The sequence below is a fragment of the Mustela putorius genome, unplaced genomic scaffold (genome assembly GCF_011764305.1).
Source record: "Mustela putorius furo isolate JIRA1106 unplaced genomic scaffold, ASM1176430v1.1 tig00000083_pilon_pilon_pilon, whole genome shotgun sequence".
NCBI lineage: Eukaryota > Metazoa > Chordata > Mammalia > Carnivora > Mustelidae > Mustela > Mustela putorius.
The window spans coordinates 42,269,748-42,293,309 of NW_025421273.1; the positions used below are offsets into that span (position 1 = coordinate 42,269,748).

A 23,562-nucleotide genomic window follows, 5' to 3' on the forward strand; every position below is an offset into this window, starting at 1 on the left:
TCAGCCCAAGTGTCCACAAATGAACGGCTGAGGAGGAAGTGGTGTGTATGTATGCCCCACGGGGTATTTCTGAGCTATAGAAAGGATGGAGATCTTGCCACTTGTGACCACATAGATGGACCTAGAGGGCATTATGCTAAGTGAAATAAGTTCAAGAAAGAGACATACCACATGATTTCACTTACATGTGGAATCTGGAAAGCAAATAAAAAAAAAAAAAAAAAAAAAGCAAAAAGCAGAAACAAACCCAGACAAAGAACAAACTGACAGTTGCCAGAAGGGAGAGTGGTGGAGGTGTGCCGGCTTCGAGGTCCGGTCTGGAGCGCGTTCAGTTGCAGGGATGGAAGGTCCCAGCACTGGGAGGACAGCCTTCGGGATTGTGAGGGTGTGGTGTGGTGGGAGATGGGGTGCACTCGGGGTGACCACAGACTTGCCGAGTCACCAAGTCGCACACCTGGAACTCTGGTAACATTCAGTGTACCTGTACTTCAGAAAAATCTGGGAAATCATTTTAGAGTGCTCTAGAAGGCTGCGCTGCCTAGGTCTTGTTGCCTTCTGGCACTTGTGGCTTTCGGATACCGCTCACCGCACCTTCCTGTCTTCCCCGCCTGCAACAGGGTATCCGACATGTGGACCACTTTGGGTTTATCTGCCGAGAGTCCTCAGGGGGTGGAGGCTTTCATTTCGTCTGCTACGTGTTTCAGTGCACAAACGAAGCTCTGGTAAGTGACACTAAGCAGCTCTTACCTGGAAAACATGTTTCTGGGCAATGTCAGCCTCACTGATTTTTCTTTCCTTTGCAAACTGTAGAGCTACATTGACGTGTTGTTATTTAGCTTGAATTATCTGCCATGACTGTTTAGTGACTAGCTAGTACACATGCAAGCCTTGTTGGGCTATGTGTCTTCGGTTTTCGTTTTTGAGGAACGTGCTTACATTCACCCTCTGGCCTGGCATTAAAGTATGTCATTTTGGAGGTTTGACCCAGAGGAGCTGGCTCTTACCATGAGTATTGAATTTGTGTTTTTAGTTTCTACCTTCTTTACGAGCTTTGAGCTGCTGGGTAGTGTTTCTCAGACTCTAATCCTAGCGGTTATCACGATTATTATCTGTCAGTCAGTGACGAATAGTGCCCCCCAAATCTTAAAATGCTGAAAGTGTTTGCAGAGTCCTGAAATCTCAGCCCTGCTCGTCTTACACGTGCTGGCTCCCTGTGTCTTCTCTCTGATCAGGTTGATGAAATCATGCTGACCCTGAAGCAGGCATTCACCGTGGCCGCGGTGCAGCGGACGGCTCAGGTGCCTGCCCAGCTGTGCGAGGGCTGCCCCCTGCAGGGCCTGCACAAGCTCTGCGAGCGGATAGAGGGTGAGTAGCCTTAGTTACCAGGACAGCTGGGGGATTTCAGCATGGCGGGGGATGGGGGGGATGTCTTCTGTACATGGCCAAGCTATTGTGTTTTGTGCTCAGCGTTTGAAGGGAGGCGTCCCTGCCCTTTCCCCATTGCTGCTCTAAGGGTCGTGGAGCAGAGAAACAAGCTACAGATGCAGCGGCCTAGCATTTATCCAGGCCGTGAATGGTCAGGTCGGCCCTGTTGGCTGCTTTGAAGAGGTCTAGTAAGGTGAGAGCTGCAGGATCTCCGCCACGTGTTTCAGTTCCAAGGTCACTGGTCATTTCTGCCAGGACAGTGTTGACGGAGTGAAGGGGCAGAAGACAGATTGCACCTGAGTCACAGGGAAGGAATAAACGGGACTGGGAGTCGACTGTAGTTTCTAGAAATGTGCTGTAGGGAGAAACGTAAATGTACTCATTGGCAGCTGCTGTTTTTTGAGCACTTAAGGCGTGCCAGGCCCTGCGCCAGGTGCTTTCACGTGTGGGAGGAAAGAGGATTGCTGATTTATGTTTTAGGGATAAGTGCACCGAACACTTGTGAGGTCAAGGGGAAAACTAGTGTGGGAGCCCAGGAGTCTGCGCATGTGGGAAAGCCCTCCCTGTCGCCTGCGCACAGAGCGGCCCCCTGGGGAAGACCGTGCTGGGGGAAGAGCCAGCGGACCCACTTTGCACAGCTGGGGAGGGTCAAGCAGATCCAGGGCCACAGGGGCCCAGTGGGTCAGAATGGAAAGGAGGAGACCCCTTTCTGGGGGGGGGGGGCGGGGGCGTGGAAACTTCCTCAGGTGGGAAGAGAGACGTTCCATTTCTGGGCCTGCAGGGGAGGCAGAGGCGAGGGGAAGAGAATGAGGGTAAACCTGCCATGACGATCCTCTGAGGGAGCCTGGCACTGAAGGGGTGCTTTCCTCTCTCTCTCTTTGGTTTTCGTTTTTTTCCATTTATAGGAGGATTTCTAAAACTTTGTGATTCTGAGGGGAGTCACAGGATTTAAACAACCCATGTTATTGTAAAACACACACACATCCACAAAACCCCTCCAGATTTGCTCATGTCGCATGTCCCTAGAACACTTCCAATGAGTTCTACTTGGGTTGAGAAAAACACTGTATTATTTGGATTTCATTTCCTTTTTCTCATAATTGTGGCAAAAGTACACATCATATAAAATCAACCATTTTCACCTTTTAAAAGTGGGCAGTCCAGTGGCATAAAGTACACTCACGTTGTTTTGAGGCCACCACTGCCGTCCATTGCTGGGGCTTTTTAATCTTTCTGAACTGAAAGTCATTAAACCGTAACTGCCCAGTCAGTCCCCCTGCCCCAGTCCCTGGCAGCCACCACTCTACTTCTGTGTGTGTGAGTGTGACGGCTTCCAGGCACCTCATCCAAGTGGAGTCATCCAGCTTTTGTCCTTTCGTGACTGGCTGATTTAGCATAAATCTCCTTTCACGTCTTAGCAGGAATCGCATTCCCTTTTAAGGCAGATGAGTATCCCTTCGTGTGCCTGAACCACATTGTCTAGTTCTGTGTCCACAGACATTTGAATTGTTTTCTCAGTTGGCTATTGGGAATGACGTTGCTGTTAAGTTGGCGTATAATCTCTCCTCATGTTCCCGTTTTCAGTTCTTTTGGGAATATACCCAGAAGGGAATTGCTGGGTCAGATGGTAATCATGTGTTAAATCTTTTGAGGGTCATATTTTCCATGGTGGTTACACCATTTTACATTACCGTTAGCAGTGCTCGAGGGTTCCTGTTTCACCCATCCTTGCCAACACAGGCTACTTTCTCTCTGCTTCTTCTTTTTAATGATAACCATCCTAACGGGTGTGCAGTCGTATCTGATTTCCCTTTTTAAATGAGCTAAACTGACAATCACCACCTTAAGTTTCAAAGGTTCATTCGCTGGCATTATAGTGCTCTTTAAAATGAATCAAAATGATTAATATTTTCAACTGTGCTTCCCTAGTTGTTACTGTTTGCTGACATTATACAAAATAAGCTGGAAAGGAGAAAAGTTGAGTTTTACCTAGAGATCTCATCTCAAAAGATCACTAAACCTTCCCTTAGTGGTTGTCAAGATAAGGGAAAGGATGACAGAAATGTCCCTTAAGAGCTTGTTAAGAAGCCAACAACGACGTTGGCCTTGACGATAAGGCAGACCGTGATCTGCAGGGACTGGAAGGATTCCAGATTTCTACTTGATAAATCTTTCTGTGGTCTGACTTAGCTTTCCGAAAGTGAGAGCTGAAAAGTTCAGTCAGGGGAGGGATTTTGCTGCTGTATTTTGAAGTTATTATTTAATTCGTCTTTTTACCTGATAAAATCCAAGCAAAGCAGAAAGCTCTGCTAATGTAGAAACATTCTTGATAGCACAATTAGAAGTTTGGGGTTTGGCATGCCTGATGGGAAGCATTTCTTAGGAAGAGCGGGCACAGTGTTATAGGCATCCTAAGGAGGGGAGATGGGTCCTTTGTTGGGAAGATGCTGGTTTCATGAACACTTTGAGGCCCTTGCTGTCTGCTGTCATGCGTTCCTAATAAGTAGAATGAAGTGGTTTATAAAAGCTCATTGTGTGTGCCCATAGCGTAGTGCTAATAGGAAGTCAGGCTCTGTCCAGGAACTCCATACACTGGGGAGAGGACTAATGACATGGCCACAAAAAGAAAGACTTAAATACTGTTTCCTTCATCAAATGATTTAGTTGGGTTATGCCCCAGGATTTATAAAAAAAATACATACAATATGTCCCAACCGCGGCAGTGGGACACACACTCCCAACATGTAAGATGAGCAGCTCTGCTCGGGCCTGAATTTGAACTCTGAGCAACTCCTAGCAGTGCTTGTCTAATATTTTGCTTATTTTAAAGTTGGGCAGAGCATTTTGGGAATTCGTAGAATGAATTTTATGTTCACTAAGAAGAAAAAAAAGTTGAGCTGAGTTTTCCTTTTGCCTTCTAAGTAAGTTTGCCTCTGGCCAAGCAACTGCTCATCAGAGCCCCTTTAATAAGCGCCTTTTCTGCACCAACAGTGTGAAGGTGGCCTCACTGACCACCGGGCTGGAGGGATTAGAGTTTTGGAATGCCCTTGACTCCGCTCACCTTTTTCTCTGCTGTTCTCTGTCTTCTCTGTTGCATCCCTTTCCCCCTGTAAAGCCTTTAGGCCTCACATGGGGGGGGGGGGGTGCCACCTTCCTGCTGCAGAAACCAGACAGCAATGCCTGATGGTGTTGAGAAGCCACTGGAAGGTTCACTGTAAAGGAGTGGAGAGCCAGGCCTGGGGTCTGGGCGGCAGGGGTCAGAAACCTGCCCTGCTGTCTGAGGTGGGGCAGGAGGGACTTTCTGAGGTGAGGCGTCCTGAGGGCAAGGATAAAACTCGTCAAAGAGTCTCTTCACCTGCGCCCCCCCATACAGAGAATTTTCTGTGCCGTGGCCTGATTGTTAGACGTGTACAATCAGTCTGTTGTGCAATCGGTCTTTTACGCCATTAGTTGTTGTACAATTGGTCGAACTTTGCTCCGAGCTCTGGGGTGCTCTGCACATGTGAGCGTCTCGTCAAACAACACACGTATGTCCTGATAGGATGCTTATGACATTGTGTCAGGGACCTGCGGAGAGGCTTTTGGTTAATGCTGATGGCTCCTTTCGCTCATCAATTTAAACACTTTTTTTTTAAAAAATTTTTTAATAATTAAAAAGTTTTTTTTTTTTAAAGATTTTGCTCACTTACTTGACAGACAGAGATCACAAGTAGGCAGAGAGGCAGGCAGAGAGAGAGGAGGAAGCAGGCTCCCCGCCGAGCAGAAAGCCCGACGTGGGGCTCGATCCCAGGACCCTGAGATCATGACCCGAGCCGAAGGCAGAGGCTTCAACCCACTGAGCCACCCAGGCGCCCCTTAAACACTCTTTTGAGTCAATATTTAAGTAGTGCAATAAAAAACCACCCCTCTGTTTCCCCGGCTTGTCTGACCTGCTAGCTTGCTGGAAGAGTACCTGAATTGCGTTCTGGCAGAAGCCAGCTGTCTTTTTGGCACTGTCACCGCCTCTGCAGTCACGGTAGTACGGAAGCCACCTGTGGGTCGGGCGACCGGACTCTCTGGGAAAGGGAGGCAGCGGAGAGTTCAAGAGCTGTCGGTGGAGGGAAATGGACCTCGTTCAGAGTCTAACTCTGTCCCTCACTTAGCCGATGACCTAGGACAAAATACTGGACTTTGCCTGTGCCTCAGTTTCTTCATATATACATTGGAATTGCTTAGAATTGCTAAGAATGGTGCCCACTCAGATTGTTTTGAGGGTTGAGGGGATGCACATAGTGCTCAGTGTGGTGGCAGACCAGCCACTCCAGAAGTGTTGGCTTTTATTTTTATAGGATTTTCTTGGCAAAAAATAAAGGGAGGCGGGGGCTGCCGGGAGGGTGGATGTCCTGGAAGCTGAGATGGGCCCAGCAGAGCTGTGTAAGCAGGGTGGGGGCTCTGCGTCCACCAGGGGTCCGGGGCTGTGGGGAGGTGGCGGCTCATCAGCCTCCTGACTTTGGAGAGTCACCTGGCTTCTCTGGACCTCAGTGATGCCACCTCTGTAAAAATAGGCTTGATTTCCATGTCCCAGGTCCAGACTTGAGAGGCGGCCCCTCCTGGCCACACTCAGCCATGCAGATGCATTCCCAGTGTTCTCGGGGTAGAGTGCAGCCTGGCACCTGCCCCGGGGCAGGAGGATGTGCAGCAGGTGCGTGAGCTGAGAGCCGCCCTCGGAATGAAAGTGCCCGGCGACAGTGCTCCCACGGTAGTCTGCTCAGCAAACGCTTCCATTCTGAATCTTCTCGGCAGGCATAACATTTCTCTCTGGCACCAGGAAAAGGCAAAACAGGATCTAAGCCCTGTTTGTGTGAAGAAACAACTTTCTGAAGCATCAGTTTCTTGTTAGCACTATATCGTGACTATGTAACTTTTCCTCAAAATCCTCCCTTAATGGTAATTAGATGGGCTTAGACTAGTAAGAAGCAAGTGGTGCTAAAACTAAGGTGGGTAGCTTCGTGAATCAGTCTGCAGGGAGCCGACTGTGGAGGAGAACATGATAGGGCAGCAGATGTTTTCCCTTGAGTGGTCTAGTTTGTATATAAGTACTGATGCAGATAGTGTTCTGATTGTACGAGGTGTTCTAACACAGAATGGTGGAGAAAAGAAAATTCGGAACCGCAGAGGCCTGAGATGGGGTCCAGCGTGGTGGTCTTTTGGCGATCACATCAGCTCTCTGGGTCTCGGTTTCCTCAAGTGTAAAATGGGGCTAACTTGATTGTCTTCACCAGTTGTTCTCAGTGTTAACTGAGGCAGGCCTGGTATCTAAGACTGTGCCTGGCACGTGAGGACTCAGCTAAAAAATGTTAGCTGTCATCATTGCCATCACGAACGTTATGACTGAGTAGAATGTCCGGAAAACTTTGGAAGCCTGGAGTACGTAAGGATGTGAAAAGCCCGAGTCGGAAGTTCTACTCTACCTTGTGACTTCTCCATAGTGTGTTTTCATGTCTCTCTCTCTCTCTTTTTTTTTTTTTCTTAACAGGAATGAATTCTTCCAAAACCAAACTAGAGCTCCAGAAGCACCTGACGACATTAAGTAATCAGGAGCAAGCAACTATTTTTGAGGAGGTTCAGGTAGGCACGAGTTTCTAATTGCTAAACTTAAAGCAGAGCTGAGCAGCTTATCTGTGAGATGATCCCAGCTGGGAGGAAGCAGACCTGGTTCCTCCTGGTTCAGGCTCACCAGCCCCGGGCAGGAGCCAGGTCAGATGCAGACTCCCACCGGGTCTTGGTTTTCATGGTGAATGTGACTAACCAGGAGAAGTCCTGCCTTAAAGAATATTTTGGGATGAGAAAAAGGAAATTGCTGAGTGGAAAGAGCCTGCCACCCAGGAGAAAGATGACGTGGACTTTGGTCCCCGAGCATTCCTTTGCTCCCCAGGACACCTCTGCCAGCCCATTCCTGCTTGGGGTTCCAGTCCCAAAGTGTGGGAGTGGGCAGAGATAGGATTTCCTACGTAAGCTTGGTCACTCACTGTTTCTCCCTTCGTCCTCAGTGTTGGAAAGGAATGCAGATAATGTTACCTACTTACAACTATGTATCAAGCCTAAATATAAAAACAAAATACAAAACCAGAGCCAGGCTCGTTGCTGACTGGAACTCTCTCTTGTTCTCACACGCAGAGGCCATGTAGCTCGGGAAACGATGCTGCGTGTGCCGGCATGCCTGGACTGTGTTCATTATGAATCTTTAGTGAGCTCATCACAGATTTCATGTCCACTCTGGCCAAGGGGCATCTTCTGAGGTTTCCTGGCACTTCTGTAGGGAGGAGAGCACATCAGGACTAAGAATATCTTTTTTTGTGGGGAGGGGAGTGGCAGGGGTACTGCAGAGGAGTCATCAGCCCAATCTAGAAGGATGACAGCTCTGGATGGCGAGTTCTCTCGGCCTCCTCACTGGCGCGGGGCCGTACATACCGGCCCCTGGCCCGTTTTCTGGCAGGAGTGACACATGTTCGGAGAAGGAAAGCAATGGAAGGTTTTTCAGTTTCACAAGTGGCTTAGATTGTAGTTTTCACAGTTTCCAATTGCCTTTAAATTTTCTTGTTTGCTTCTGAATCAACTTGAAACAGGCTACTTTGTTTTTACTTAAAGGATCTTTAGAGTTCTGAGTAGAGAGTACTCAGAAAACCTTAGTGCGATTTGTACTTGGAATTCATAAATGCGTGGGCAGTTTGCTTTTGACTCTAAATGCGTTTACGGTGGAGGCCGGACCTTTGCCCTGGATGCTGATCTGCTTGATGGTCCAGTGTTAGCGAGCCACTTTGGGGAACATCTTTGCCGCAAGCTCAGGAGATGCACATTCCTCCCCTAACATGTGTTTCATCTTTTATTCAGACAGCACTGTGTAGCCATCCCAAAACAGTGCGATGACTCAGCGTCAGCAATAAGTGTTCTTTGGCAGTGAGAAATTCCTAACGGATGTGATTCTGAGATTCCCTTTGACCCGTTTAAATTTTTAGACAACCGGTGCATTATGGACAAGAGACTTTTTAGAGAAAAGTGATGATACAGGGTTGTGTTTTATTTTTTTTCCCTGTTATTTGTAAATGCATGCAGTCCATATCTTGGGGCCCCTATGTGTTGTTCTAGAAGGCTCTGTAACTCGATTGGCTTGAAGACCAAAGGGAAGTGACACTGGGTGTGAAAAGCCAACGCTTACTTTGTCCTCCATCATTGTAAGCGCAGTTCCTCCTTATGAGATACAATTTGACATGGATATCTTCTTCTAATGGCTTGGGGGTTTCACTGAATTATTTTCAATGGCCATTCTTGGTTTTGTTTTGTTTGCTGTTGTTGTTAGAGGAATTTTTTAAAAAAGAGAATTTATGAGGGAGAAGCAGGCTTCCTGCGGAGCAGGGAGCCCAATGTAGGACTTGATCCCAGGAGCCTGGGATCATCACCTGAGCTGAAGGCAGATGCTTAATGACTGAGCCACCCAGGCACCCCCCCCCGTTCTTGGTTCTTATAAAACATTTTATAAACCAAGTTTCTTTCTAGGTAGGAGCGCCTGGTAATGTGTTTGCAAATTATACCTTTCAAACAGATCATAGAAAGGTGGCTTTGCAGTGTCAGGACCCCTTTTGTAAACAGGAAGGTTAATAAGTTCCTTTGTACAGTTTTCCTGGAGGGTAATTTATCTCTGAAGAGTTCTCCAAGGGCAGACCTTCATAAGACAAATGTAATTATGGTTGAAATGAATGGTACGTAATTACTTAAAGAATACATAATCAGTGTTTTTGTAAATAAATGCTTAATGCAGAGAAACAAGGGCAGACCACACAGGACACCAAGAGTAGAAACCCGTGGGGGCTCTGCACGTGTTGCAGGAGGTTGTTGTTGCCACATGCAAGCTGACTTTGAGAATGCTGAGAGAACTTGGTGCCTGATGAGCCTGGGGGCCTGTGAGCCCTTCTGTTGGGGGACTTGTGACACTTCACAGCCATTGTTTAATTGATGACCTTCTGAAATGCACCGTCTTCAGGCACATCTCACCATGCAGGCGGGCCCAGGGCTTCCGGTGGTTGGTCCCCTGCAGTGCTTTCCAGTCCAAGTAGGGCTAGCAAAGGAGACGCCTCACAAGTCCAGCTCTGTCCTGCTGAATGAAGGTATTTCAGGGAATGGCTGAACCAATACTGAGTAGATAAAACAAGTCGATTCATACTCAGTGGGGGGGTCAGTGATGGATTAAAGAATATGATTTTTCAGAAGTTTTAAGGATTAATAGAGGGACTCCCCCTCCCCAACTTTGTGAAGAATATCAACTTTGTTGGATTTTCCATGGCTTTAAAATTATTTCCTCTAAGATTTGGTTATAACTTTGTAAGAAGATGTCATAAAGCAGTGTCCAAGTGAGCATTGCCATTTCAAGTAGCACCGGCCGAAGTCTGTGGACTCTCAGCATTCTGGTACTCATCAGTCCGCGCTGGGAATTCGGTTTTCAGTCCCTCTGATGTCCACCTCATAGGCCTTCTCATAGAAATAAGGTCAAGAAGCATGTGGCAGAATTGGCTTTGTTACTTTTAACAGGCAATCAGTTGTTTTGTAGTTGTTTAAATGAAATCTAATAGGAGAAAAGCGCTCAGATCAGTGGTATGTGTATTTCAGCGAATTTTTATAAGATGAATACTCCTATGCAGCCAGCCAGCCCGAAGATTAAGAAATAGAGCATTTCCAGCTCCTCCCCCTCCCTCCCCCACTGGTATTACCCCCAGGGACCGATAGTCCTGACTTCTGACACCGTAGGATTGATTTTTTTTTTTTTAAGATTTTATTTATTTGACAGAGATCACAAGTAGGCAGAGAGGCAGGCAGAGAGAGAGGGGTGAACAGGCTCCCGGCTGAGCAGAGAGCCCGGATGCGGATGCGGGGCTTGATCCCAGGACCCTGGGATCATGACCTGCGCCAAAGGCAGAGGCTTTAACCCACTGAGCCACCCAGGCGCCCCAGCAGGATTGATTTTTTACAAGCAAGTTCATTTTTAACTGCAAAGTGATGCTGTCCAAACTGGATCCCCCATCACTTTCCTCAGACTTGTCTCTCTCACTAATGAGTGTTTATAAAATCAAATCACCCGTACAAAGGGGTGAGTTGCCACGTGGAGGGTGGTGAGACACCTTGCTAATCATTTGAACTCAGTAGAAGAGTAGCCACAATCACCTTTTAGTTATTTTAAGGAAGGATTTATTTTTTGACATTGTAGGACATCGTGGATATGGATTTCTGAACTTAGTGACTTTCCTCTGATGTTTCACGACCTCATGATGTTTGTCTTCCTCTGCCTCCGTTCCTCTGCCTGTGACAATACGTGGTGCTCCTTTGTCTCATTTTCTGTCCATCTGAACTTCCTTCTTGTGTGTTTTGAGGAAAAGAAAGTGTCTTTCTCTTATTCCTGCATTTTTAGCCTTTTTTGAGACTTTGAAATAAGCAAGCGCACAGTTTCTCTAAGAAAAATACACATTTTCCTGTGAGAACAGCCCCAAATATTTAATTGTTATGGACGAAGGAATGGTTCTAACTCTTGGGTGTCTGTTCAGAGGCCTCCCCTAATTCCCGTATGCTCCTCTTTCTTAGACTTAAAAAAAAAATAGACTTTATTTTTTTTTACAGCTCTTTTAGTTTTGTAGAAAAAGTGGGTAGAAAATATAGAGTCCCCATATGACTGCCCACAGCCCACCCTTACCCTTAGGCCGCTTTTCCCTATGATTAACATTGCGCCTTAGTGTGGAACATTTGTTACTACTGGTTAGCCCCTATTGATACATTTTTAGTAATTGAAGTCCATAGTTGACATTAGGGTTAGCTTTTACTGTTGTACATTCTGTGGGTTCTAACAAATGCATAATGGCATGTACCCACGATTACAGGATCAGCAGAATTGTTTTTCACTCCCCTCAAACTCCTCTCTGTCCCTTCAGTTCATTCCTCCCCCTCCAGCAAACCCCAGGCTCATCTGTTACTTTCTCCATAGTTTTGCCTTTTCCAGAATGTCATACAGTTGGGATCATACAGCGTGCAGGGGATTGGCTTTTACTTAACAAAATTCATTTCAAGTTCCTCCATGTCTTTTCATGGCACGATAGTTCTTTTTATTTTAGTGCTGAATAATCACCCATTTTTTAAAATACTTTATTTATTCATTTGAAAGAGAGGGTGCAATCAGGGAGAGGAGCAGAGGCAGAGGAAGAAGCAGACTCCCTCCCCACTGTGCAGGGAGCCCGACACTGGGCTCCATCCCAGGACCCTGGGGTCATGACCTGAGCCCTAGACAGGTAGATGCTGAACAGCCTGGGCCACGCAGGTGCCCCTAATATTCCATTTTATGGACGTGTCACAATTTGTTTATTCTCTGTCGTAGGACATCTGGGTTGCTCGTAAGTTTCGGCAGTTATAAATAAAACTGCTATAAACATTTGTGTGTTGGTTTTAGTATGGACGTAAATTTTCCATTCCTTTGGGAAAACTTGAAGCAGTGTGATTTGCTGGATCACGTGGTAAGAGCATGGTTGGTTTCATAAGAAGCTGTCAAACTGGCCCCCGCGGTGGCTGGTCATTGTGCAGTCCCACCAGCAGTGAATGAGTGTCCCTTTTGCCTCCTGGGCGTATAGTCTCACAGTGTGTGTGTCACCTCCTTGAGGTGCTCAGTGCGAAGTTGGGACTGTGGTGCATGACTATCCTCTCCTTTCTTGAAGATCTAATAGGAACTTTCTTTGGAAAAATGCACTTGTTACATAAAACGTGTAAAACTTCATAACATCGAGGTTTGCGGCTTGGAATCGAGATTGAGAGCATCTGTTCTAGGATATTCAGTCCTGAAATCTGAAATTTAAAGAACAGGAAGTCCCCAGTGAAAACAACCCGTTCTAATCATTTACTATCTTTTCCTTGAGTCATAGGAGGAACAACTTATCATTTCAAATTATCCTTTTTTTAAAGAGCAGGAATACCAGAAGGTCTGGGTTAGTGTCACCTTTGCTTCCAAAACCTGCGACACGCAGGGTGAAATCATGTTTTCTAGGTTAGCTCAGGGAGGAGGTTTCCAGGAGTGGCCTTGATCCAGACTGGATGTCTGTAAAGTTGACTCATTTATTACCACCTTTGTTCTGAAGGGCAGGCTGCAGGTTTGGAATGGGAGTGGGGAGCAGGAAAATGGATAATCACCCATTATGAAAAACACATATTTTCAAGGCGCCTGGGTGGCTCAGTTGGTTAAGTGACTGCCTTCAACTCAGGTCATGATCCCGGGGTCCTGGGGCTCGCACGCTACCCGCTGACTGGCGGCCTCTCTTCTCAGCGTGGAGTCTGCTTCTTCTTCCTCTCGTCCCCCTGCTCGTGTTCTCTCTCTCTCTCAAACAAAATCTTCAAAAACCCGTATTTTCAAGGTTTATAGACTAGCAATTTTGCATGTCTTCAGAATAACTTTTCTCTTAATTTTTCTAAGAAAATGATACATTAAATTACAATGGTCTTCTAAAAATGAACCCTGATGTTTTAGATCAAAGAATTTGGGACCTTGGAGTTTATTTGGTGCATAATCTTTCTCTGGACAGATGAGGAAGCTAAGGTTGCAATGACTCGCCTTTGGTCACACTCACAGGCAGTATCCAGGACCTATGTATCCTGATTTCTGGTTCAGTGTGCTTTGCCACTCACTGTCTGGAAAGTAAAAGATGCAGGGAGAATTTCCTTAAAAAAGAAGGGAAAAAGAAAAGTGACTCAGTGCCATGAAATATTGCGTGCAAGTTTATACCTTGAGGGGCTTGCACTAAGTGCTTCATGCTGACCAACACATTGGCTGTGTGGGACCATGATCCTGAGCCACTTGCTCTTTTCCTTTCCAGTTCCCTAGCCTGAAAAGTTTATAAACTTGTAGCTAGCCACTGTGGCTCTTGACCTCTGGATGTTTACACTGATTTTATTCTTTTCTTGCTGACAACTTATTTATTAAATATTTGTGCTTCTGATGTGAACTATTTATTTTAGGTATAAGGACATCAGCGGTCAAAAGCTGAATCTGGCTCACGGGGCTCCATTGTCCCATTTCAAGACTGGTGTTCCTGTCTAGCTAGGATCGTTGGTGCCCCCTAGTGAGGTGATTGGGTAAAAGCACCCATTATAATGGGCGGATGGAAGCTGTTAGCATTTTCGAAGGCATGGTTTAGCAGTTTTTTTGACAACTAAAAATAAATGTATTCTTTCTTTCTTTCTTTTTAAGAAATCAAGACCAAGAAGTGAACAGCGAGAGAATGAATTGATTATTTCTTTCCTAAGATGTTTATACGAAGAGAAACAAAAAGGTCATGTCCATATTGGGGAGGTAAAGCAGGTATGGGATTTTTTTCCTCTTTTTAAAATTTTACCAGGACGCTGGGTAAAATGGAATCTTGAGGATTTTCTCAAGTTCTGAAACTCTTTTTCTCCCTATGTTTTATTTTTACTTGTTGCACACATAGGGGAAATTTGGAAATATTTAGACTGTGTTTGGAGGCAGGGAGGGAAGTTGGCGTCAGCACCCTGGGGGTGGGGGCGGAGCAGGCTCTCCCAGCAGAGGGCCGGTGTAGAGCTTCGAGAATGAGGTTTAAGAGCAGATACTCCCGCTACTTGACCTGCAGGGAGCCTGTCTGGGTCATCTTCCCTCTCTCCCCGGGAAAACGGGAATGACCTTGCCTCTCTGCCTTCAGAATTCCTAAAGAGCCTGGAGGTTCCCTGGAATGTCAGTACTACAAGGATGTAAGGTAGCGCCCCTGACCCATCAGGTCCAGTGTTAGAGAGCCTGGCTTACATGCTGGCCACATAGTGAACCAGCATTAATTCTGTTCTGCGTGGTAGAGGTCCGGAGTCAGCTTGCCTTCCTCTTCTGGCCACAAACATTGTTCAACTTTTCTGTCTCGGGGTGCTATGTCCGAAGCTGGGGCTTGCTGCTGGTCTGTTCTTTGAAGAGCTCCGAGTCTGGGATTCCGTGCACGTGGTATCACAGATTATGTTCTTATGTCTGTCAGACTCTCTTAAGTCAACTCACGATAACCAGTGGAACTTCAATGTGCATTTTGTAATTAAGTTCCTTGTAGGTCAGAAAATCTAGAAAAACATCACTGAAAGATGTTCAAAAAATTCCTTAATTTTCCAAAAGTATATGGTTTTTTTTGTTTGTTTGTTGTTGTTTTTTTGGTTTTTTTTAGGATGTTATTTTGTATTATTGGACATAGAGCATGAGGGGGCAGAGGGCAGAGGGAGAAGCAGGTTCCCTGCTGAGCAGGAGCCCAACATGGGATTCGATCCCAGCACCCTGGGATCATGACCTGAGCCGAAGGCAGTCACTTAACTAACTGAGTCACCCAGGCACCCCAGTCTTTTTTGTTTGTTTGTTTTTTGAGAGGGATTAAGGGGAAGAGAGAGGAGAGATTGAGAGAGAGAGAGAGATTGGAAAGGTAGGGAAGGGGCAGAGGGAGAGAGAGAATCTTAAGCAGGCTCCACGCCCAGCACAGAGCCTGACATGGGGCTCTGTCTCACAACTATGAGATCGTGACCTGAGCCGAGACCAGGAGTTGGGCACTTAACCGATCGAGCTGCCAGGTGCCCAGGTTGCCTTTTTATAAAATGCCTAACTGCCCTGTTCTACAGGGGCTTTAGTGCTCAGTGGCGAGCCCCCTCCCTGTAAATATCTCTGCTTTTCTGGTCACTTAACCATGATGCAGTTTTATTCTCCCCAGATTTCTACCTTACAGTTGACAGTGGCAGTCAAGTACCTTTCCTGAGTTCACAGCGCTCAAGTACAGTGTCTGACGTTGTTTTTTGTCTCCTTGGCCAGCCATAGTGTCTCTTAGCAGGGACCCTAACACCTGTGCATTGTGTCTGTGTGCGTCTGGCCTCTATCGGTTCCCATCCCTCCACTCCCATGACAGTGTGGGGTTTCTGTGTTCTCCTGTTCACTCAGGTGGGCCACCCACCCAGCCCTCCTGACAGTGAATTCGCTGTTGCTTTTCAACTTCTTACTTTTCTTGTTTCCACTCCTTTTGGTTTTTTTTTTTTCCCCTCTTGTGCCATTAATAGTTTTGTCCTGTTGTAATTTTCTTCCCTAACTTTTCCCAACAGGAAATTGACAATTTTGAAACGATTTATAATTGCTAGAGGGGAATAAAACATTTATGCTGGATGGAAAGTTTTGACCTAAGCACAAACCGATATTTAGGGAACAGATATGATTTGGGTGTCGTTTAGCCCAGTGAAGTATATTTAATTTTTTTTTCCACTTGAGAATTTAAGTCACAGCATCCAAGCCTCACAAAGCAGAGTTTCCAGTGCTTTCTCTAGAGGTTTCTAAACCTTTAGTTACCCAGCAGGCTCCTGTTTGTGACTGTAAAGAAGTTGCTCTGATCCCCAGTTGTGGTTAGGGACTGCACACCCGCTCAAGCTCTGAGGATCGGGCTTTTCAGAGCCACTGTTGCTTTTAGATGGGTCAGACGACGCTTTGAGATTCACCAGTCGATTTCTGCTCTCCTTTTCTGCTCCCAGATAGTTTAACTACATGAATGTCAATTCCATTCTTGTTGCACCTGAAAATTCCCATAGCCTTTGGATAGTGTTACGACTTGACTTGGAGAGTAGGACCATGGTTTTGGCAGTGAACTTCTGTGGCCCTCTGGCCTTCGAGTGTTCAGAAGACGCTGAGCACAGACTCAGGGCTGCACTGCTCCCAGCCAGTGGTGATGCTGTACGTGCTTTCCAAAGACTAAAATGACAGCGTTGGCTAGCTGTCAGAGGAGCCATTTTTTTATAAAATAGAAAAACGGAAAGATATTTTGTTCTTATGGGAAACAAAGAATCGCTTTGGGCAAAGACCTGTAAAGTAATAAAGTTAGAAAAGTGTCACATTTTAGTCAGCGGACATATTGTTTCTACTTGTCTGGATAGAGCTGGTGCAAAAAATTAAGAATATTGAATCAGCTGCCACTTAATATTTGCCACGTACCAGAGTTTGAATTTTTTGCATGAGCGATTCCAGTTTTTCTACAACTTTTTCAAGGCAGGTGGTGTAATACCATTGTTGGAGTTGGGAATCTGGGGAAGAGGTCAAGCAGTGCGTGTAGGAACGGCAGCCCGTGTCACAGGTCCGGGGGCGGTATCTTTTTTTTTTTTTTTTTTTAAGAGTTTGTTTATTTATTTGACAGACAGAGATCACAAGTAGGCAGAGAGGCAGGCAGAGAGAGAGGGAAGCAGGCTCCCTGCCGAGTAGAAAGCCCGATGTGGGGCTCTATCCCAGGTCCCTGGGACCATGACCTGAACCTAAGGCAAAGGCTTTAACCCACTGAGCCACCCAGGCGCCCCCCCGAGGGTGATATTTTAATCACTGTGCTTTTTAGGAGCTTACCTAACAAAATCTAATGTTATATAACCACTCACCGATTTGCCTGGGTCCATTTTCCAATAGAGGAGTTTTTTCTGACATTTTATTTTGAAAAATTTTCAATCATGTAGAAAAGTTGGAGGAAACACACAGTGAGCATTCATATGCCCACCATCCAGATTATACCATTTGTAGCATTCTGCAATATTTGCATTCCCATATATCCGTCCATCTCTTATTTCGCCTTTTTTTGGGATGACTTGTAACTTTTGGATACCAGCACCCTTTATTCCTACACACTTCAGCGTGATACAGTTAGCTGTAGTTCACAGTCATTTTTGGAGATTGGCATCCTGTAAGTTTCACAGATCTGGAGTGTCCTGCTTGTTGAGTTTTGAGATCTTCATACGTGTGGGTGGCCCAGGCCCCATTAAGACAGAGAGCGTCCTTTTTCACCCTGGAGTGTACCCCCATACCTCTGCCGGTCCGTACCACCCCTCCTGCAGGCAACCACAGTTTTGATTGTTTATACCATAGATTAATCTTGCCTGTTCTAGAACTTCTGCCGACGGAATCAGAGAGTCTGTACTCGTTCAGCTCTGGCTTCTTTCACTTAGCCTGTTCGTGTCCTTGTTCATGCTGTTGCGTGGAGGAGTCATTTGTTCCTTTTTGTTCCATGGGCGGCCCCACAAATTCTCCCATCCTCCTTGGGGTGGACACCTCGGCTACTTAACGGTGCTCATGGTTACAAATAAGGCTGCTGTGGCGCCATGGGATGGTGGATTCTGACCGAGAACGTCACTGTAGCCGCAGAATTGAAAACTTGGCTCCAGACTCCCGTGCACAGAATTCCCCTGTCCGTCCTGGGCTGGGCAGTGTGATGACCGCGGTGCAAATCACTCTAGCTCCCCAAATTGGAAATTTATTGAAGAACCAGGATCATCTTTGAAGGAGAAACATCTAGATGCTTATTTTAAAATAAACAAGGAATATACTTTCTAAACATGAATTATTTTCTAATTATATTAGAATTGTAGACCTGGAGAAGCATCTTGTTAGGTGGCAGAGGAGAGCGGACGGAGCTTTGAACTCAGGGACATTCTTGTGGTCTGGTTTCAAAACAGAAGTGCAGTTTTTCTTGTATATACTTTCTGCTGTGTGCTACTGGTCTTCTAGCCAGTGTTTTCTTTATATATCCAAACGGTCCATTCAAAATGCTTCTACTTTATGGAAACTTGTGTGGGGCTTGAAAGCAAGCCCACGACTTCTTAACTATGTGGGAGAACTGACAGTGGGCGAGTCCCAGGCAGCCCCTGAGGGCCCTGTGTGGGTCCCAACGACAATGAGGAAGGCACCTGCCTGCGGAGCCTGCCGGGGCTGGCACTTAGCCGGTGTCTGCTGTGTAAGTCTGTTGCTTTGGGTACATGTTTCCCACAGGCCTGCCCGGTGATCATTGTTCACTCACTCCTCCTCCAGCAAGCAAGTGCGAAGTGTCCAGAGCAGGCTCAGTATACTCTGTGAAAACACAAAGATAAATGACGGTCTCCCTCGAAGGAGTTTCTAAGCAGGTTGTCATTCTCTTAATGAATGTTCTAGTTCTCACAGAAATAAAACTCTGATGACCGCATGAAGGCAAAAGGTAGATCTTACCAGGGCTTTTTCTTTCTCTTTTTTTGCCTTGAAAAAAGAATTCATCATTTCAAAGAAGACATGATATCTATAACCATCAAGTAGCTAAATAAAATAAAAAATGCCTAGTCACATAGGAATCAGGGGAAGACAAAAGACTACATATACCCACCAAAGGACAAAAATGGAAAAGTCTGACCATGCCATGTACAGGAGAATTGTGACTATGAATTAGTATCATTTAGGGGAGAAAAACTTGACAGTGTCTGGCCCATGTGAAGACACACAGACCTGGTGACCTGGCAAGGCCATTTCTAATTATTTGCCTTGCAAAAACTTTCACATATGTGCTAAGGAGCGATGTTTGGGAGAGATGAGCCCAGTCGCCTTTGTAAAAGCACAATGGAATCTGTATTTAAGCACAGAAACATGAACAAATTATGTTGTCATCCAGTGAACTACTGTACTCTAATTAGAGTGAGTGAATCAAAGAACATTTGTCAACATAGACGAATCTCAAAAACTTCATTGAAAGACACAAGGTAGTTATGGGAGGGTATTACAGGGTGATTGGTTCATTTAAAGCTTCAGCTACATGTAGTCTATCATGTGGGTTTTACGGATACGTACACGTATGTGAAGGTACACGGGACGAGTTGACGAACACCACGTTCAGGAGCAGGGCTGTTTGTGTGGCTGGAAAACAGAGGGTGCTTCCAGGACGCGTCCAAGAGGTCTGCACCGTGTTCCGTTAAACACGGGCAACAGTAGCTAAGAGATGCTTTTCCACGGCTCCCCAGCTCTGTGGCCTGGGACAGGTCTTCACCTGCCGTCCCTCAGCTCCTCCACCTGCAGACTGAGGACACACGGGAGCTTTCCTCACGGGCTGCTTCTGAGCTTCAGAATGAACCAACACACGTTAAAGCCCCGAGAATATACCCGACACTCAATACACGTCAGCAGTTGTGACGCTTAGCTGCCGTCCGGGGCTCCTTGCTGCTCTCAACTCGTGCATGTGCGCTTGGCCAGAGCTGGAGGGCGGGGGTGCAGATGCATGTGTTGTCTTGGTCAGTGAGGGGGGGCAAGCGTGGTTACTGGGGAAGGGGTGAGGGAAGCCTTAGGTGGGGCAGAGGCAGAAGTGGAGAAGACAGAATCCACAGAAAGTGATGAAGGGATCGACTTAGGGTTATGGAGTGGATTCTTCAGTTGATTGATTTAATCTGTTCCAACCTCTGAAATTCCCCCAAATGCAAGTTACCCTCTGCTTGGCAGAGCTAACGCTGTCCACCTTGGGCACCAGCAGCTCTGCTCAGAGCTTACACGGTAAATTACCTGTTTGCTCTCACAACAAGGCATTCAGATTAGGTCCTGAGGTGGGTCTGAATTGACAGAGGAAGGGCCCAAGCTGAGGAGAGAGGAAGTAACTTGTCCAGGGCCTGTGAGTGAGTGACACGACTCTAATGCCGACCGCAGAGCCCAAGCTCTTGAGCTTGGTTAACGGAGTGCTTTCCACGTACATTTCCTCGTTTTGTTTGGAGCGGTCAGAGCAATACTTGGAGGCAAATTGTTTCCTGGACTTGCAGCCATGCCTTCGAGGAGCCGGTGAGAGGAGGTCACAGAGCCAGAATGGTGGCCTGGGTCAAAAAGATGCATCCTAGAGATCATTCCTAGGAGCCAGCAAGTGGCGAGTGACTGACTTAACTTTTCATTGTTTCACTTTTTAGACCTCCCAGATCACAGCAGAGAACATTGGAAGTGAGTTACCTCCAAGTGCCACTCGATTTAGGCTCGATATGCTGAAAAACAAAGCAAAGAGATCTCTAACAGAGTCTTTAGAAAGTATTTTATCCCGGGTAAGTAGCATAATTTCTCCTAATCTAAGTTAAAATCTGTTTTTAAGAGAACATAAGATTCAGTTCCTTGCCTTTAAAAAAATATATTTCCTTTGAAGAAATCTCTACACTCATCGTGGGGCTCACCCTCATGACCCTGAGAGCAGGAGTCACGTGCTCTCCCAGTGGGGCCAGCCGGGCGCCCTCGTTTCTTTGCTTCTGTGCCGTCAGTGTTTGTCATAAAGTACAGAAGCGTAAAAACCTTTTTAATGTCTTCTCTGTCTTAGAGCAACGTTACCCACACTTCAGTTTTTAACTTGGCTTAGGTTAAAAGAAATTCTCTTACAAAGCCTGGTATTGACCAGTCTCTGTGAAGAGCACAGATTAGATGTAGTAAAGCATGGGTCCCCTCGTCCCTAAGTGCTACCAAGCACAGCTTCAAAAGCCATTCACCGTCGGCCATGGCTGGCATGTGTCTAGGCCTCTCTGCAGCTGGCCAGTGAACTGTGGTGCTCAGGTCAAGTGCTTCCCACCTCCTGTTTTTATAAATAAAGTTTTGGAAACAGAGCTGTATGCATTCATTTGCCTCTATTCTTAGTGTGCTTTTGTGCAGAGCTGAGTAGTTGCCACAGACCGTATGGGCCCCAGAGCCTGGGAGATTTAGTATCTGGCCCTTCATGGGCATGTTTGTAGACTGCATTCTGCAGGAAGAGTGAAGGAAACATAGGTTTCCTTAGGAAACCGATCTAGGAGCTCCCTAAGAAATTTCGTGCTCTGTCCTCCCCACCCCAGCGGGTGGAGATGACCTTTGACGGCATGTCTAAGAAATCAGAGTTTGATTTTCTTTGAAAGTTTCACGTCTTTCTGGAGCTTGAAATATCTTACAGGGTTTCTTTGTTTTTATTTTTTTCTTTAATTTTATGATATACTCCATTTGAACCATGCTTAATTTTGTTCTAGTTGAATTTTATTTTGTTTGAAGGTGTTTCTCAGAATTTTGCAACATCCTTAGAGATAATTAATGACAGTCCATGTATAAAACCAGGTGGCCACCTTTGAGAACTCCTGAGCAGGTAGAACGTTGTTTGAGTGTCCTGTTGCTGCCGGGCAGCTTGGGACTCGGGAGAGAGGTGTTGAGCCTGCCTGCTTTAGCACTTGCTTTTCTTCAGAGACAGATTGTCTCTCCTTCCTGCCCGTCATCCCTGCCAAATGACTCATTTGCATGGTGCTCAGGAACATTTAGGTGGTTTCGCTATTAAAAAAAAAACAAACAAAACAAACAAACAGAAATGTTGATTATCTTTTTCTTTTTTTCTTTTTAAGGATTTTGTTTATTTATTTGAGAAAGAGCGAGAGAGAACATGAGAGGGGACAATGTCAGAGGGAGAAGCAGACTCCTCATGGAGCCGGGAGCCCGAGGCGGGACTCGATCCCGGGACTCTGGGATCATGACCTGAGCTGAAAGCAGTGGCTTAACCCACTGAACCACTCAGGCGCCCAGAAATGTGGATTATCTTAATCCACATATGTGCTCTGCACCTTTTCTCAGTAGATCCATTTTCCCCGAGACTGTTTAAATAGACCAAGCTGCTTCTAGCTGACGTCTTTGCAGTAGCCTAGGGGATCCTAACTTGACTGCTTTCCTTTCTGTAGGGTAGCAAAGCCAGAGGCCTCCAGGAACCCTCTGCCAGTCTGGATCTGGACAGCTCCACATCTAGCACTTTAAGGAACACGAGCAAAGTAAGCACATTTCCCTCTCTGTGACCCCTGAGGAAGTCAGGAACATTTAGGTGGTTTTGCTATTCTGCTCATCTGTTCATCTGCTACCTGCACAGCTTACAAAAGGACCCCAGGGAGCCCCGCGTCGTTCGCCATGACAAGTTTGGTGCCTGAGAATCCTTGGCGCAGGGGGAGGGGTCTTGCAATTCTGTGACTGAAAAGTCTCACGTCACGAAGCAGTGGCCCTTCCATAAACAAAGAAGCACGGTCACAGTTTGAGATCCCTGAGAGCCTGGGAGGTCATTTATCACAAAACAGCTAATGGGCTTCTTGGCCAGTATGAAAAATAATTGAAATTAGGAAAATCTCCAAAGTGGGTTTGTGAATTGCATGAAGTTTGCAGCTTGAATACTTTGACACTTCGGCTGGCTCTATGATCGTGATTAAATATTACTGATCTTACGAATCAGACAACTAAGCTTCGCCCCTTGGGTCTCTTCCCAAGCACTGCTTCATGGTAACGAGCAAGCCAGTGGTTCTCTTTGGTAACAAACCTGTGTCCATGTCCTTGTTTCTTGCTTTCTAGACATTTAAGCAGCCTCAACTTTTTTTAGCCACCAGGAAGTGAGTTTGGGGTATGTGCTGGGGGGGGGCCAGCTTTCCTGCTGCTACCAAAGCCACTTCAGACGCACCAGAGACGGAGGCTGTGGGGAGCTGTCTCTTGACCACACAGCTCCGAAGTTCTCCTGAGTTTCCTCCTGGGCGTGTGGCTTCCAGAGTGCTTAGACCATGGCCAACAGTGAGAAACTTATTTAACACTGTGACACGATCACACACACACACACACACACACACACGTGCACACTCACGTCCAGAATTAAAATCGCCCCAAACAGTATTTACCGTAAACAGCCTGTGACACACACTGTTCTCTTTGGTTCTTTTTAATTTTAAAAATGTTCGTGGCAGACCAAGAAGATTGTTCCTACCACCTGCAGTGGACCCCTTGAGAGATAAATTGCCTTGGAAGGGGCAATTTAAGTTCTCAGGCCTACTGTTAATGGGATTCCAGCAAAAATCCAGCCTCTGGCTCAGGAGGCTGGGGGCAGGGCGGGGGGGCTGGAATGCTGCATTTGTGACAAGCTCCAGGGTGGCGTGGGTGCTCTGGGTTTGTGGACTGTCTCTGGGGGGGGGAAGGCTCTAGATACCAGTCCTCTGAAAAGGATTTTCTGTGTTAAAATCTAGTGGGAAGGAGTGTCATCTGACCTCTGTCCACCATATTACTGGTTCTACCGTACAGTTTACTTCACATTTGGAAACAGTTTATGGTTTAATAGATGAATGGGACAAAGCCTCTATCCTCAGGAGCTCACCTGGGATGTGAGACTCCAATGGCAGCAGCATCAGAGTATGGACGGAACCCTGAGAGTTAGACTAAGAGATGGCCGGAGCGTAGCTGTCTCAGGAGCACAAGGGGAAGGGTGGTTATTTTGGACCAGTGGAACCAGAGAAAGCACGGGAATGGGGCAATGGTGCTTTTGAATTAAATTGTAAAAGCTAGGCATTGTACCCGTGGGAGTC

At 46.4% G+C, this 23,562-nt stretch overlaps 1 protein-coding gene across 6 annotated transcripts in view; it reads left to right on the forward strand.

The window, feature by feature from the left end:
* Positions 1–23,562, forward strand: part of TBC1D1 (TBC1 domain family member 1) — a 227,279-nt gene that overhangs the window by 113,062 nt on the left and 90,655 nt on the right. For all 6 annotated transcript variants that reach the window (XM_004763984.3, XM_004763982.2, XM_045076409.1 and 3 more), the window contains 6 exons: positions 618–722; positions 1,233–1,365; positions 6,941–7,032; positions 13,673–13,783; positions 20,155–20,283; positions 21,916–22,002. In XM_004763984.3, the coding sequence (XP_004764041.1) occupies positions 618–722; positions 1,233–1,365; positions 6,941–7,032; positions 13,673–13,783; positions 20,155–20,283; positions 21,916–22,002 (657 nt within the window). The remainder of the gene's footprint in view (positions 1–617; positions 723–1,232; positions 1,366–6,940; positions 7,033–13,672; positions 13,784–20,154; positions 20,284–21,915; positions 22,003–23,562) is intronic.